We start from the raw sequence: 14,747 nt of genomic DNA, 5'->3' as shown, positions 1-14,747 counted from the left end.
AGACTTAAAAAAAAAAAAAAAAGGCAAAGGAGCATGCAGTAGCATTTAAGGTTTGAAAGATAAGGAATGTCAATTTATAATAATTATAAATTATACCCAGTGAAGTTACCTTTCCTGGTGTTCATGTTACCTGATAACCTAAATTATTTCTATTGCAATATTTGCTACAAAACTTGTTTAAAACAACAACAAAAACTATTTCAAGTTTAGGAATCAAATCCTATCAGAAGAGTACACATCTATTCACAAGCAAAAGCCTTTAAATAGAGTGTGAGTCCAAGAGGGGATTGAGAGTGCTTTTTAGGAGTCCACACCGGGGCATTCTTCCCAGTAGGGTAGTGCCTATTCACTATCTATAGCAAACACCCCTAAATGTAATAACTTAAAGTCAACATTATTACCGTTCATTGTGCTGGACCCCACTTGACAGCAGGGAGGGTCTTGCTTGGCACTGCCCTTCTGGTGTGAATTGTGAAGATGGATTGAGCTGAAGGCTTTTTTTGGTCCCATGTTTGGCTCCTGAGTGGGCATGGCTGGAACAGCTGGATGTTGGTTGGGCGTTTTCTGTCCCATAGTTTCTCCTTGTGGTTAGCTCCAGCTCCCTCACTGATACATTGAGGCATTTTGTAAGCACTGTCCTCATCGGGCTCTCAGTAATTCATATTCTGAACACAAAGCTTTTCTCAGTTCTGTGTATTTCAAATACCTTCTCAAAGTTGGTGTCTCGTTTTTACTCCTTTTATAAGTTGTCCTTTTAAGTTTTTTAAGACTTTGATTCACCACAGAAGGGAGATCAGTAGGATGGGCGGAAGGAACCAGGGGGAGGGAGGAGAAGAGGGAAAGGGGAAATACAGGTGAATGATATTGGTCAAATTATGAACTGTTACATTGTGTGCATGTAACAACACATGCTACCATTGTGTAGAACTGTAACGTACCAATAAAAAGTGGGGATTAAAACCCCCACAATTGTCCTTTTGAATAGGGAACGGTAACTATATTATTATAGTTGTATATACTAATATTTTTATGGAGCTTTAAGGACCATGTATCTTTGTCTATATTCTACATTTTGTTAAAAGTCTTCAGTTTTTACATAACGCCCTATTAATAACTGTTGTATTCTGCTACCTTTCCTATCCTCTACTATTTAGGATAAAATTGGGAGTTCATAACCATCTTGAATCTAATGTATGAAATATGATATGTCAAGAGCTTTATAATGTTTTGAACGACCAATAAAAAAAAATAAAAAATAAATAAAAAATTTTAAAAAAGTCTTCAGTTTTTGGCATCCACATTTGAATCTTTAATCCACTTGAAAATTGATTTTTTTTTTTTTTTGGTAGATGTGAGTTGGAAAAACAATCTGTTTTCTTCCCTTTTGGGATGAACAATCATCCTAACTTACTTAAAAAGCTTATTCTTTTTGTCATTGTCCTATCAGGTTTCAATATGTGTATGGCAGAGTCTCAGTTTTGTTCAATTGGTTTGTTTATCAATCCCTTAATCATTTTCATACTTTTTAAATTATTACTTAAATAAAGTTATAGTAGTCAAGCATAGAAACTATGCAATGCTTGTCTTATTTCTGTGTCAGTATCCACAGCACTTTTCTTCATTGATGCAGGTATAGACTTTAAATTTTTTTTAGTTGACGAATAAAAATTGTGTATGTTTATGGCATATGATTTGATAACTTGATATTTTGATCTCTATATACGTTATAGAAAGATTTAATCAGGTTAATTAACATATTCATTACCTCACCAATGTAACACAATTTTTTTGTGGTGAAAACATTAAATATTTAGTAATTTTGAAGTATATAATACATTATCACTAACTAGTCATCATGCAGTGCAATTAATTTAATTAAACTCTGTGCTATTTGATCAATAAATCTTTTCTCCCTCTCCCTTTTCCAGTGTTTGGTAATTACCTCTCTACTTGCTATTTCTAGGAGATAAACTTTTTTAGATTCCACATTTAAGTGAGACCAAACAGTCTTTATCCTTCTGTGCTGGCTTATTTCATTAATATGATGTCCCCCAATTCTATCCATGTTGTGAATGACAGGGTTTCCTTGTTTTTAAGATCATCTAATATTCTATTGTATTTATGTCTGTGTGTATATGTGTATAAATGTATGTGTGTGTATCACATTTTCTTTATCCAATTATCTACGGATGCAACTTAGTTTGATTCCATATCTTGGTGGTTATGAATAGTGCTGAAAAGAACAAGGGAATATAGATAGCCCTTTGATAAACTGACTTTAATTCCTTTGGATCTATACCCAGAAGTGGAATTTCTGGGTCATAGGGTGATTACAGTTTTAGTTTTTTGTGGAGCTTTCATACTACTTTCCATGAGGGTAAGACTAAGTTACACACTCACCAGTGGTGTACAAGGGTCACCTTTTCTGCCCATCTTCACCAATACTCGTTGTCATTCATCTTTTTTAAAGTAGCCATTCTAACAGGTTTGAGATGACATGTCATTGTAGTTTTAATTTCCCTGATGATTAAAAATGTTGAGCCTTATTAAACATATCCTTTGGCCAGGATATCTTCTCATCTCTTCTTTTGAGAAATGTCTGTTTTGATTCTTTGCCCATTTATTAAATTGGGTTGGTTTCTTGCTATTGAGTAGTTACAGGTCCATGGACTTTAAACTGAATTGCACTGATCCATTTAGCTCAAGATGCAGTACAGATCCGTGAGTATTTCATGCTAAGACCATGAGCAATCTGTTTTGTATTACATCATAGCTCACCAATTCTTAATATAGGTTTTTTTTTTTGGGGGGGGGTGAGGGGAGTCCAAACTTCAGGTAATATATATTACTGAAATTATAATGATTTGGAATGTGAATTCTCCTTGAATAACTTCAATTCAGTAGTGATTCAATGAAGTTATTTTATTGCATTTTGATTTTTTTTTTTTTTTTACTTGTAAACTTTTGGTTTCCTGTGCTTCCCTTTAGGAGCTGAGGTGAACTAAACTGATAAGAACATAGTAACTGAAGCATGACAAGTCTGTGTGTACACATGTCTAATGGCTTCCTCTGATGTTGTTTATGTGCTTAACAGTCTCTATTTTTAATGTGTGAAATGCTATTTTTAGTTGAGAACAAATAAATCCATTAAGAGTGGGTGTTTATTAAAACAACCAGAACATGGTGATTGTTTCTTAATATCTGGTAGTCATAGGCAAAGATACTAGAATTCAAGATGATCCAGCAAGATTGTAGATCTTTAGAAACCATAGAAAATGTGATGTCTCTACTAATCATGAGGTTTGCTGGATGTTCTATTTAAAACTTGTAGACAAATGTTTTCCCACAGTTGAAATCCATTGCTTGGGTAGTGGGCAAAGATTTTACAGTGACCTAAACAGTTGTCTGGTCTTCACTTATAGAGGTTATTTATTTTGTCATATGCTTATTTTCCTTGTCCTGTAAAAATAATAAGCACTTGATCATCCTGGACTTGTATCAAACCAATGATAGCCTCAGGCTCTATTTTATGAATTTAATGGCCCAGTCATTTAACTAAATGACAGTTTGAGGGTTTTGTAAGAGTTTGTGACTGAAAGGAGAATTCCAGTGACTTCCTCTCTGGCCCTCCAGAGAGTGCACCTACACGGTAGAAAGATGAGAGGAAGAATAGCACATTGGATAAGAGTGTGAGCGTGGGACAATACTGCCACTATCATTAACTGCCTGTGGCATCTTGTAGAAAACGGCAATAAAGAAAGAATCTATTTCATGGATTTTTTAAAAATATAAAGTGAGTTAAACCATGTAAAGCACTTGGTGTCTAGCAAGTGGCTTACACCTACATGATGATGATGTAAGCATTTGGAAGCAATTCCTTGAAAGCACATCTCCACTTGGCATAGACTTCCTTCTTTCTCCACTCCAGCTAATTATATCTTGACACCATGGTACTTCTCTTACCTGAACTGAGAGGTACTGTTTTTGTCTTCCATTTTTGAAGTGCGAGCTCTACATTCTAGCTATGAAGAAGCCCCATATTTGATTGTAGTTATGTTTTCAACTGCAATTTTGTTTTCTTCTCCCTCCCCCCAGCTTTAGAATTTTTGCAAACCAACTAGTGTGCCTTTCAAAACAAACTGTTTGTTGAATGAATTGATGTTTTGTAGAGTAAATTAAGATTCTGGAACACAGGAGAAATGAATCGACTGCCCCATGAGTAACCTATAACATCTTGGCTGGAGTATCTAAGGGGCCTTTGCTGAATGTCATGTTCCTCCTGACAGGGGCAGCTTGATCTTTTTTTTTTTCTCCTTGGGGCAACACCCACAAGCAGAATCCAGTGAAGGGAGTCCAGGCAGAAAGCGATTGACTTCATTTCACATTTTGCAAGGTAGATTCTCAACACAAGTGAGGAGGAGGTTGCCAAGTGTTTTGAAGCATGATCCCTTAGCACTACGTCTCTACCCTGTTCCCAAGTCCCTTCCCTTTCTGCCACACCCTTTTAGCAGAACTGAATGCTCCAGACTTGCATGCAGTTTTAACTCCACAATGAATTACTTCTGAAGGTGAAGAAAATTCTGGACTTTTATTTGAGAGTTATTTTTATGCTGAGGGAACCTAGATTTTAAAAATCTCTGGAGGATTCTATCACTTTGGGCTTGGGAACTGTTTTGGAATCACAGGGCTAAACATTTTCTAAATCCCAGGTGAAAAATAAGCATCCTGGTTTACTTTCCTCTGGGTATTACCATGGGTGCACTATTGATACTGGGTTGGAGCTGCTAAATGTGGTGTTTGACCCCAGGAAACTGAGGCTCAGAATGCCTTAACCCCAGGGAATTATTAATGTGAGAAACACTGGTTAAATCAAGGCCCACTGGGGAGCTAATGGAGCCCAGGGGAACCCTGATGTGGTGTGGGGTTAGGTGGGAAGGTGATGCCTTCCTCTAGTATTATTAATTTGTTCAGAAAAATGATTATGAGATCAAAGGCATTTTGCTGGGCACAAGGGATCCGAAGGGTACAGTGGAAAGAGTACAGGTTTAAGAACCCACCAGATGTTGGTTTGAATCACTGCTGAGCTGTGTGATTTTGAGTTATTTACTTAAGTTCTCTAAACCTATTTCCTCATTGGCAAAATGGAAATAATGCTTACCTTGTGAGTTGTTACAGAATTAGAAATAATACATATGAGAAAACCTATAAGGTACTATAACTTAGTTAGCATTCATGGGCCAGGTATGGTATTTGGAACTTCACACCTATTTTTTTTTTTTCACCTTTCACATCAGTTCTGAGGTGGGCATCAGTGGTACTTGTCACTTAGAAATGAGAAAAGCAAGGTTCATAAAATGTAAGAAACTAATCCAAGATCTCTAACTAGCAAAGTTATACTTTGAATCTAGGGCTGCATGATCCCAACCCCATGATATTAAATGTGCAGAAGCGGGCCCACTCTATCTCTGTGTCACTCCACTCACTCCTGGACTGGACCTGGGAGTGACCCATTCAAGAGCTGGGCAACCATTTGACTTGTAGATGGTTGAGGAATGCTGAGGGCTCCTCTTAGGAACATGTAATTGAGGCAAAGGAGACCAAAGCTGTTCTAAGAGGGAGAGGTGAACTGAAAAGTAGCAGGTTTTGTTCAGGGCCAGGGTAGCCTATGTGGCTATGTATAAAGCCAAAGTTAAAGGAGCCCAGAAAGGATAGGAGGGTTTGTAATATGATGATTTACAAATACCCTGTGTTTTGGTTGCTGATCACATTTGGAGTTTAGCTTTTCCCCATATCTTTTCTCTCTCTCTTGGTTAAGTTTGAGTACTGTTGTAACTTGTTTTTTGGAAAGATTAACCAGGACTCTGTGGAACATATTGTCATTAAATTATAGCTATTTTTTTTTTTTTAGCTATTTACAAACTATTAGAAACAGCCAAACAAAATTGCAATAGAAAGTGGCAAAGTTTATAAAGAGAGAAGTTCAAAGTGTTACAAGGGCATAGAGGAAGGGTGTATTTGTGATCCTTTGTGAAACATGCTTCCCTTCTCATGTTAAGTGTTCGTGTGAGTACTGCTGAATAGGTGAAAGGCCTGGGCTAATCATGCATGTTCTGCTATAAACACCATGCAGAAAAAGTAGCTTTTTGCTTGCATGTGTGTCTTTAAGGTCCATAGAAATTGGGTTGAATCCAAATTAAATAAATGCTTGCCATATGATGATAGTCTTAAATGTCATTTCTTGAACCTTTTTTTCATTTAGTTAATGGTTATTGATTTAAGACCAAAGAGAAGGTATTAAATCCTCTTGTTCTAATGGAATTATCTTAGAAGGTACACTCTGTTATAATATGAAGTCAGCTATGGAGGAACTTGAAATTCTTGTTATCCCCAAGCTCCTAATCTTATGAAAATAGTTGTATCATTTTCTCTGCAAAATCTGATGCTTTTTTTTTTTTTTGACTTAGGAGTACCACATGAACTTAATAATTTTCTGCAAACTTTTTTTATTTTTAGTAAATTTAGAGCATGTAGCTGTTTGGTAATCTGGCCGTATAGTTTGAGTACTTATCTTTTCCCATTCATCAATTGAGAATATGCATAAAACACAGCTCATGGTAACATAGGAACCACCATCTAATGTACATATTTAAGAAACTTTGCAGATTACAACTTGCAAAAAGGTAAGCAAAAGAATAAGCAATAAGTCAATGCAATATGAATTTATAGAAAGCTTAAGTTACAGATGAGTTGTTACCTATACAGTACTTAATGGTTCGTAAAAGGTTTTTTTTTTTCCCACAGTTATGATAAGGTTGATAACTTTTCTCATAGAACTTGATGAGAGTAATATTAGCTGTCTTTTAATGCTTTTCTACCTTTCTTAAAAAAATCAATTCTATAATTATCCTTTCTCTGGTGACCCTTTAAGGCTATAAAAGTATATAAGAGAGAAATAGAAACCTGTGCTCCAAGCCCAGCTCTGCTACTGGTTATCTGTAGGATCATATCCAATTTTTTTGTGTCTCACTTGCCTAGTATCTAACACACTTTGCAGTGTTGGACTCATAAATGAACCTTGCTGTTGCTCCACTTGCTCTCAGAGACCAACTGATTGTGATCTTTTGTCAGGAATTGCTGCACGTGATCCAGCTTTCATCCTTGATAACAAATCTGTGTACCTTCTTGACCAAAAGATAGTGAAAATAATTTTTAGTTTTATAACTTTTCATAAAGACCTAAGCAAAAGATCTGTTCCTTACAGTTCTGCCAACTTCCCCATAAGAAAAATGGCAACCTGGGTTTGTGAACAAAGCTTTCCCCCAAATCACTGTTTGGATAGCAGAGTCATCATCTTAGAATTATATTCTCATTAGCCACCTTTACCCTCAGACATCTTTTTAAGAACATTCCAATTATGTGTTTCCTTGTGCGTAGGTCTGGTTACTTATTGTTTAATCCACTACAGACCTTATCTTTCACTAGAAAGAAAAAAAAAATCTCTCCAACTTTGGTTAAAATAAAATATTTAAGAAATTAGAGGCCCAAAGCTTCCCTGAACATTAAAACAACAACAAAAATCCCCCCAAACCCTCTTATCCAATACTCTTATTAAAGTAAAAGCGAATCATTGCCCCCTTGTGGTAGAATTATGTATTCATTTCTCACACAAACTGAAATTGTGGGGAGTTTTATTTTCAGCTTTCATCCAGAAACTTTGTCCTTTATAATGAACCAAAAGTATTTATGAATTTTAGATAGCTTTAAACCTACATCTCCTTGCTTATTCTCGGTGATCCTTGGAACATTGCTTTGTTGTTTGAAGTGCCAGATATCTAACAGCTTAAGTTAAACCAACTGGAGTGGTCAACATTTTATGGGACAATTTGGAATCTCATTTCAATTACTTTGCTGTACTCTTTATCACTTCAATTGAGTTGGTAGGGTCTTGGAAATACCTTATTGCCCCCTTAAGTCATTTTTATACACCAGAAGAATGATTTTTTTTTCAGAACTGTAAAATGAAAATTAAAATGCTATGGGTGGTAAACCTTAGTGTAATTAATTATAGAGCTCAGTTGATCTTCAGTATTGGCTTTCTTTCATTTTCACCATTTTGAACATGAAACAAGATTTTAAAATCCAACAGGACTTCCCATCAACAAGATAGGTATCAGATCTCATATCTAATAAAAAGTCTTTTGAAAGAAAAATTGAGAAGTCTTAATAACTGAACAAACCATTTTGTACCATTCTGATTATAATAAAAATATGGCAAATACTTAGAACAGTAACAGAGCCAGCAACTTTCTGTTTAGTTCATGGGTTTATTGAATCATAAATTAGTGTAATCTACATAGGTAGTATTCTGAATCCTGATATTTTGAATGACTTTCATGTTTGAATGTTTAGAGAAGTCCATTTTGTCAGCTATTTTGATTTCCAACAGTTATCACATTCTACCAATAGCCTTGTAAAAAGAACAACTACTCGAAAGTTATCTCTACATTGTAGGTTTTAAAAACACATGTTCTTTTATGAAGATGAAATGACTAAGTGACCACTTGGAAGATTGTCAAGTGATCACTTGAAATTCAAGATGCCCACTAAATTCTCCTTAGTAGGTGGCTTGTTGTCTTTCAAAACTTTAATATTCTGCAGACAAACCAATAAATGTTATTTTTTTCTCAGAACATTTGATCAGCACAACCAATCATTAAAGCATTAGCTGTTGCTAGTCCTTTTAAAAGATAGCTATCTGTAAAATGTTTTTAGTGAAAAGAGGTGCATTTCTAAAAAACCAGATGGATGTTACTAAAAATAGCACTTGAGGAACTTTGCACTATGAATAAGAAGGATCCAGTATTAGTTCATTTGCTTTATACTTTCTACCTTACCTGCACTTCTGACTCCCAAGCCGATGTAAATATAATCTGTATACTTGAAAATTGCAAAGAGATTTTAAATGCTCCCGCCACAGATAAGTTCATGAGGTGATGGATGTGTTAATTAGCTTTAGCTGTTTCACTATACACACACACACACACACACACACACACACACACACACACACATTGTAGACCACAAATATATACAATCTTTACTTTTCAATTAAATATTGTTCTGAATAAGGGACAGTGAAAAGATTTTTATCTGAGGCTATTTGAGACAGCTGTGGTAGATCCTAGGTGTGCTCATCATATTGTCTACTTGCATCTATTTGGATTCCTTTCCAGATTTTTTTTTGGGGGGTGAGGCTTTATGAACTAACATCCATTCTCACTGTCTGAAGGATTTAGGTCAGTAGTTCTTAATCTTTGATATGTTCGATCTAGTTATCAGCAAATGCTGCACAGAAGAATCTGCTCAACACCACACTGAGTGCATTTGTATTACAGGCAAAGTTTTAGAGACAAGCAATAGTAGTACTATTGGAGAGAAAATTTAATTGCTCTGGCCTTAAAATATGCAATACTCCAATTCATAGTTGAAAGCACAGTTTATTGCTTCAGTAATCATAAAAAGAAGAGGTCATGAAAAATTGCAGTTGGACATTTAGGTAATTTACAGTTTTTTTCAGTATTATACTAAACATCTCCATGTATAAATCTTTGTTCAAGTTTAGATTATTTTCCTAGGATAGATTCCTAGATCCCAGTCAGAAGTTATGAATATTTTTTAGTGCTTTGGTACACATTGCCAGATGGCTTTGCAGAAAGACTGTCAATTTTATATTAATCAATTCCAATGCCTGTCTTGCCACATTCTTACCAGCTTTAGGTATTTTTACTTTTAAAAATCTTTGCACTGACATTTCATTTGGTAGTTTGAATTGTTTATATTTATTAGCTACTTTTTATGAATTGTATTTAGGTCTTTTGTTTATTTTTGTGAGCTTTTAAAATATTTTAGGAACCACCTGGCATTTTTCCAGAGAATCATTCATCATTCTTAAATAAATACATTTCTGTTGCTACTTATTCTTGTGCAAACTCAAATTGCCCATATGAGAAAAAGAAATTGCCTAATTGCTATTCATTGTCTACAATTCAGACTGTAGACTCAAGATTTGGAGCAAACTTTTCTGTTCTGCTCCAGAGTATCCTCTAAAATATAGCAAGATTCACCAGAGTGGTGGACAAACAGGCTTCACATCCATCAATTTTAGCAACTTTAAAAGGATGCCTCAGTCTCTGAACTAAGTGTCGAAGGTGACATTATAAAGGCAGTGATATCCATAGCATCAAAATTTTCCCCAAATTTAAGCAGTTAGCCTGGTCTTAGATGATCACTGTTGTCATAGTCCTAATTATAGTTCAATACATTTGTCATGTGGTTTACCTTCTCTTGTTTGTATGTATATGTATGGAGGTAGTATGGTGTGTATGTAAACCTGTATACGTTTTTATAATTATACTGAATTTTTTCTTCAGTTATTTTCCATCACATTTACCCTCACAAAGTCTTTCTAAAAACAGAATTTAGTAGGAAACCCTATACAACATCTGTGCCTTACTGATAAAAGCACAAAAACTTTTGCTCCAATGATGCATAGATTCTTACCTGGAACCCAGTGAGAGGGAAACCATTTGAAGACTTTCCTTGAATTTGAGAACTTGGGACAGAATGATTTTGGTGTCTAACTGGCAGTTGAGTCAGTATTTTCATAGTTTCACATAATTCATGGATCTGCCTTATCCATTGGTGCAGAACAATGTCCCCTGTTTCTGATTCTAATGGCAGCAATCCACAGTTAGATGTTGGGAGTATTTCCATAAGGGGCTGTTCATTTCTTGCCACAGCTGAATTGATGAGCTATTCCCTTGGAACACTTCTACATGTGTACAAGTCAGTGTGATCATGTTGGTTAGACTGTGGCTTTGATAATCTTGTTCTTGATGTGATGTTTTACATGTTTCCTCTCATTGCTGGAAAACGACTTTGTTCCATAATGTCCCATACCTAGCTAGTGAAACATAATAATTGTTTTTTATTTTACAAATGAAGAAACCAAGCATCACGAATAGAATTCCTTACCAGACAACTCAGTTACATGACTTTTCTCAGTTAGAGAGCTTCTTCCCCAGAGGTTGCCTTTCCCCATTAAATCACACTGAATTCCCTAAACGTGGCAATATTTAAATCAGTTGTCATTCTTGTGTCCACATAACAGAGCTTAAAAGATCTGTTCTGTAGACCCCATTCTGCCAGATCTTGAAGAGAGTCACTCTGTAATGACTTGCTGAAGCCACTACATTCCCAAAGCTCTCACAAAAACTGTTCAGAATTTGTCACTAGAGTGAATATGCTGGAGGCTGACAATCTGCTCATAAAATAAAATTTGGTGTGGTGGGTATCTAATAGGGCAGTATTTATTCTAAATCTTCTTTCATAAACTTGAGAATAAGAAGAGCTAAATTTCTCTTTGGGTGACTGGTATATCATATTTAAAATCCTTCCTGTGTAGCACAAATATCTTGAGAATGTGTGATAATCCAAAGTCTAGAAGTCATCTTCCAAGTGTCATCTTATATCCACAAATGAAAAGAAATGAAGAAGAAATAGAAATTAGCATACTTGCAAGCCCAATAGAACTTATTTTCATTATATATTTTTGTTGGCATTGATCTTCATGATAGATTTTCAAAAACATAATAAATTTGAGTTCAGAAGAAAACATGTAAATCCTTTCTATACCTTATGTTTTAATATTTTTTATTGCATTGAGTTGAGTTTAAAGTCAGAACAAACTATTATGGACCAAAAAATATTTTCAGTTAATTTAGGCCTGTCTGTGGTCACATCTTGGCTAACCATCTTAAATCTTTGGTATTTGCAATATATTCTACATGTGAAATGGGACTGGCCAGAAGTAAAACCAACCAAACAATAGCAGAGATGTCATTCAAAAGAGGTTTCTGAGAAAAATCTTTAGGATTGTCATTAGGGACCTGAAAACATTATTAGTTGGAATTGGTATCACATAACCTATTGTCAAAGGAATAATTGTACAATTTGAAAAATTTTATATGAATAAGTATTCAGAAGCATTGCTGAAATTCTGGAAGAGATACCAACTGTCTTATGCAAATATTGAGTAACTTCCCTGTTACACAATATCATATTAGCTCACAAACCCAGTAACCATTGCATATTCACAGTTATATCAGAATAATAAATTGGGTGACACAAAATAGGCCATCTCAAAGGAGAGCTTGTAGTCATTTTGTATAAATTTTCCATTAAAGTAAGTTCACATATAATTTTCAACTATGTAGTCATGAAGAATTGAAATTGTGAATATGAAATGCTTTTGTTAAATAGCATTCATTATAGTTTTCTTCTAGCAGAACACTTTAAGAATCTAGTTAGCCTATTTTTCCATTCACTTAATTTTGATTTGCTTTTAAAAGAAACTCTAGGCTTTATATAAACGAAGCATAAACCAAATGAATTTTTAAATGTAGACAACAATTATTTTTTTTAAACTAAGGAGTTTTGTAGTTTATTTACTGAGAAAACTTTTTAAAACTTTATAATTGAAGATTCTTTTAAAATATCCTATTTTATGTTAGGTATTCCTCTCTGCCCTCATTAGGTGTGTCTCATCATTAGAGATAATGTTACTAAATAGTTGTAACTTTACAGCTGCTTTGATTAATGATGGCTTGGACTAAGGTTTCATTGGGTAGGATTAACTATGTTTAAAGATGGCAAAATGCCATTATAACATTAATGCCAGAATTTAATGAGAACCAGAAGTTAACTTCAAGGACCTTTATAATTTAATATGAGGGCATGATCATGTTCTCATTATTTTAATGTAGTGTCCTATTAAAGTAAGTTATTCTTTTTATCTTTTTTCTAGCAATAAAAATGTTTGCCTAGCAAACATCTATTGAAAATTGACATGTGCCAATCACTGTGCTAGGGTCTTGAAGAATATGACCATTTTCCATCCTCCATAGAAACAGATCCTTTCTAATCAGAAAATGAGAAGTGCCTCCCTTAATTTAGAAATCTCAGGCCTCCCTTAATCTTGGATGGCTCTGGCCTCCTAAGACACGTATTTAGCTAATCTGGTTTCTTTTGGTATCAGTCATTGTCTCTATTGCCAAGATTGCAATGAAAAGGTCTAGTATAGTGAGTTTTGTAGGTGTGGGGAGGTTGAAGAGTATCAGTTAGAATTAGATGTGCATCAGTGGTGCTGATTACTGTGGCATCTAATGGCTGCACCCCACAGGAACAGAAAGCAAGGTTTGTAGAACTTAGAGATCCCACAGAGGTGGGGACTGTAGGAGAGGGAGAATAACTGTAGAATGTTTTCCAAGTTGACTGAAGAATCTTTCTGTGCTGAAGGTGTACAGCAATGACTTACCTTCTGTAAAATACCAGAGATTCTAAAAGCCCTTTTCTCTCCTATAAATCCCAAGGATCCTATGTGGTTAGAACCTACAGAGGGCAGTGGACCAAAACCAAATGTCTTGTGCTCCTAATCCTTTTTTTCTTCCTTCAATCTTATGCATACATATATGCAAAGAAATGCTGAACCCCTCTACATTAAGACTATAGACCATAACCACAAAGTATAAGATGTATAATATGACAAAGGGAAAACTGTACCCCAAAACTCCTGGTGGAGGAAAGCCAACTATTTAGTTTGTGGTCTGGGCTTCCTGGTTGCTAAGATAAGAAGAAAGGAATAAGTTGGTGTGATTTTTCTGGTAGTAAAACAGTATATCAGAATAAACAAGTGTTCTTTTTGTTTGTGAACAGCTTGTCTAGGAGTTTAGAAAAGAACCCATAGACACATAATGCTGTCCCCATGAATTGTTATAGAAAGTTAAAAAGCATGGCACATATGTCATTTCACATACTGGTGTTTGGAGAACGTAAAGGGAGTAATGTTAACAGCAAGACTCCCTTCCTCTGGGACAGGGAGAGGGTAGTTTGAAACTTCTGGTATATTTACTGTAGATAGGTGCTTATTTTCTTTCGACCCACTGACATGTGGAGCAGTAGAAAGATGTAAAGATGTCTAGTAAAGGGTAGCATTGTTAAAAGTAGGAGGGGATAAATGGAATTTTTGTGGCAGGATGATATTTGAAAGACTGATCTGGCCGCTGGGAGGTTTTTAAATATGCCAGTTCCCTGTAACAGGAAGATCAGTCTCTGTTTTAGACAGCATATCCAATTTAGTAAATTATTATTATTCCGTCAAAATTAATGTGAACAATTTTCTCTTTGAGGCTGCTTTTTCCATAGGTGATGTTTTCCAGATGGGCTTTGTGCAAAACCCACAATGTTTTGTGTTTTCTTTCCTAAAGAAAGGGCCTTTTCTGACGTCTCTCCTTTTTAATTCTTCTTCCCCCATTGTAGGGAAGAGAACACCCAAGGCAAAGGAGAAGAGGAACAAGAAGAAGAAGAGGAAGCTGATAGAAAGAGCTCAAGAGCAACACAGTGTCTTCCTAGCTACAGACAGAGCAAACCAATAAAAGATGTGTATGGTGTCTGGGGGCGGGGGTGTTGTTTTTGCAAAGGTGCACAAAGCTACTCTCCACTCCTGCACACTGGTGTACAGTGTTCTTAGTAACATTGTGAAAGGATGAGCCCCAAGCATGGTCTCTGGGTTATTTATGCTTTGATTTGAATCTGGAGCCTGCAAAGGCAGGAGCTCATTGACCTTAACCAGTGGAAGCTGTTATAAGTGCATGACCTGTGATTGACTGGGCGCATGCGGGCACTGCAGA

General features: G+C 35.5%; 1 protein-coding gene across 3 annotated transcripts in view; it reads left to right on the top strand.

Moving 5' to 3' along the window:
* Positions 1 to 14,492, top strand: part of Rspo2 (R-spondin 2) — a 132,196-nt gene extending 117,704 nt beyond the window's left edge. For all 3 annotated transcript variants that reach the window (XM_076836252.1, XM_076836251.1, XM_076836250.1), the window contains one exon: positions 14,377 to 14,492. In XM_076836252.1, the coding sequence (XP_076692367.1) occupies positions 14,377 to 14,492 (116 nt within the window). The remainder of the gene's footprint in view (positions 1 to 14,376) is intronic.
* Positions 14,493 to 14,747: the final 255 nt, after the last annotated feature.

This window comes from Callospermophilus lateralis, chromosome 16 (assembly GCF_048772815.1).
Source record: "Callospermophilus lateralis isolate mCalLat2 chromosome 16, mCalLat2.hap1, whole genome shotgun sequence".
Taxonomy (NCBI): domain Eukaryota; kingdom Metazoa; phylum Chordata; class Mammalia; order Rodentia; family Sciuridae; genus Callospermophilus; species Callospermophilus lateralis.
Note: the sequence above shows the minus strand (reverse complement) of the source record. Positions and strands in the feature narration are given on the sequence as shown.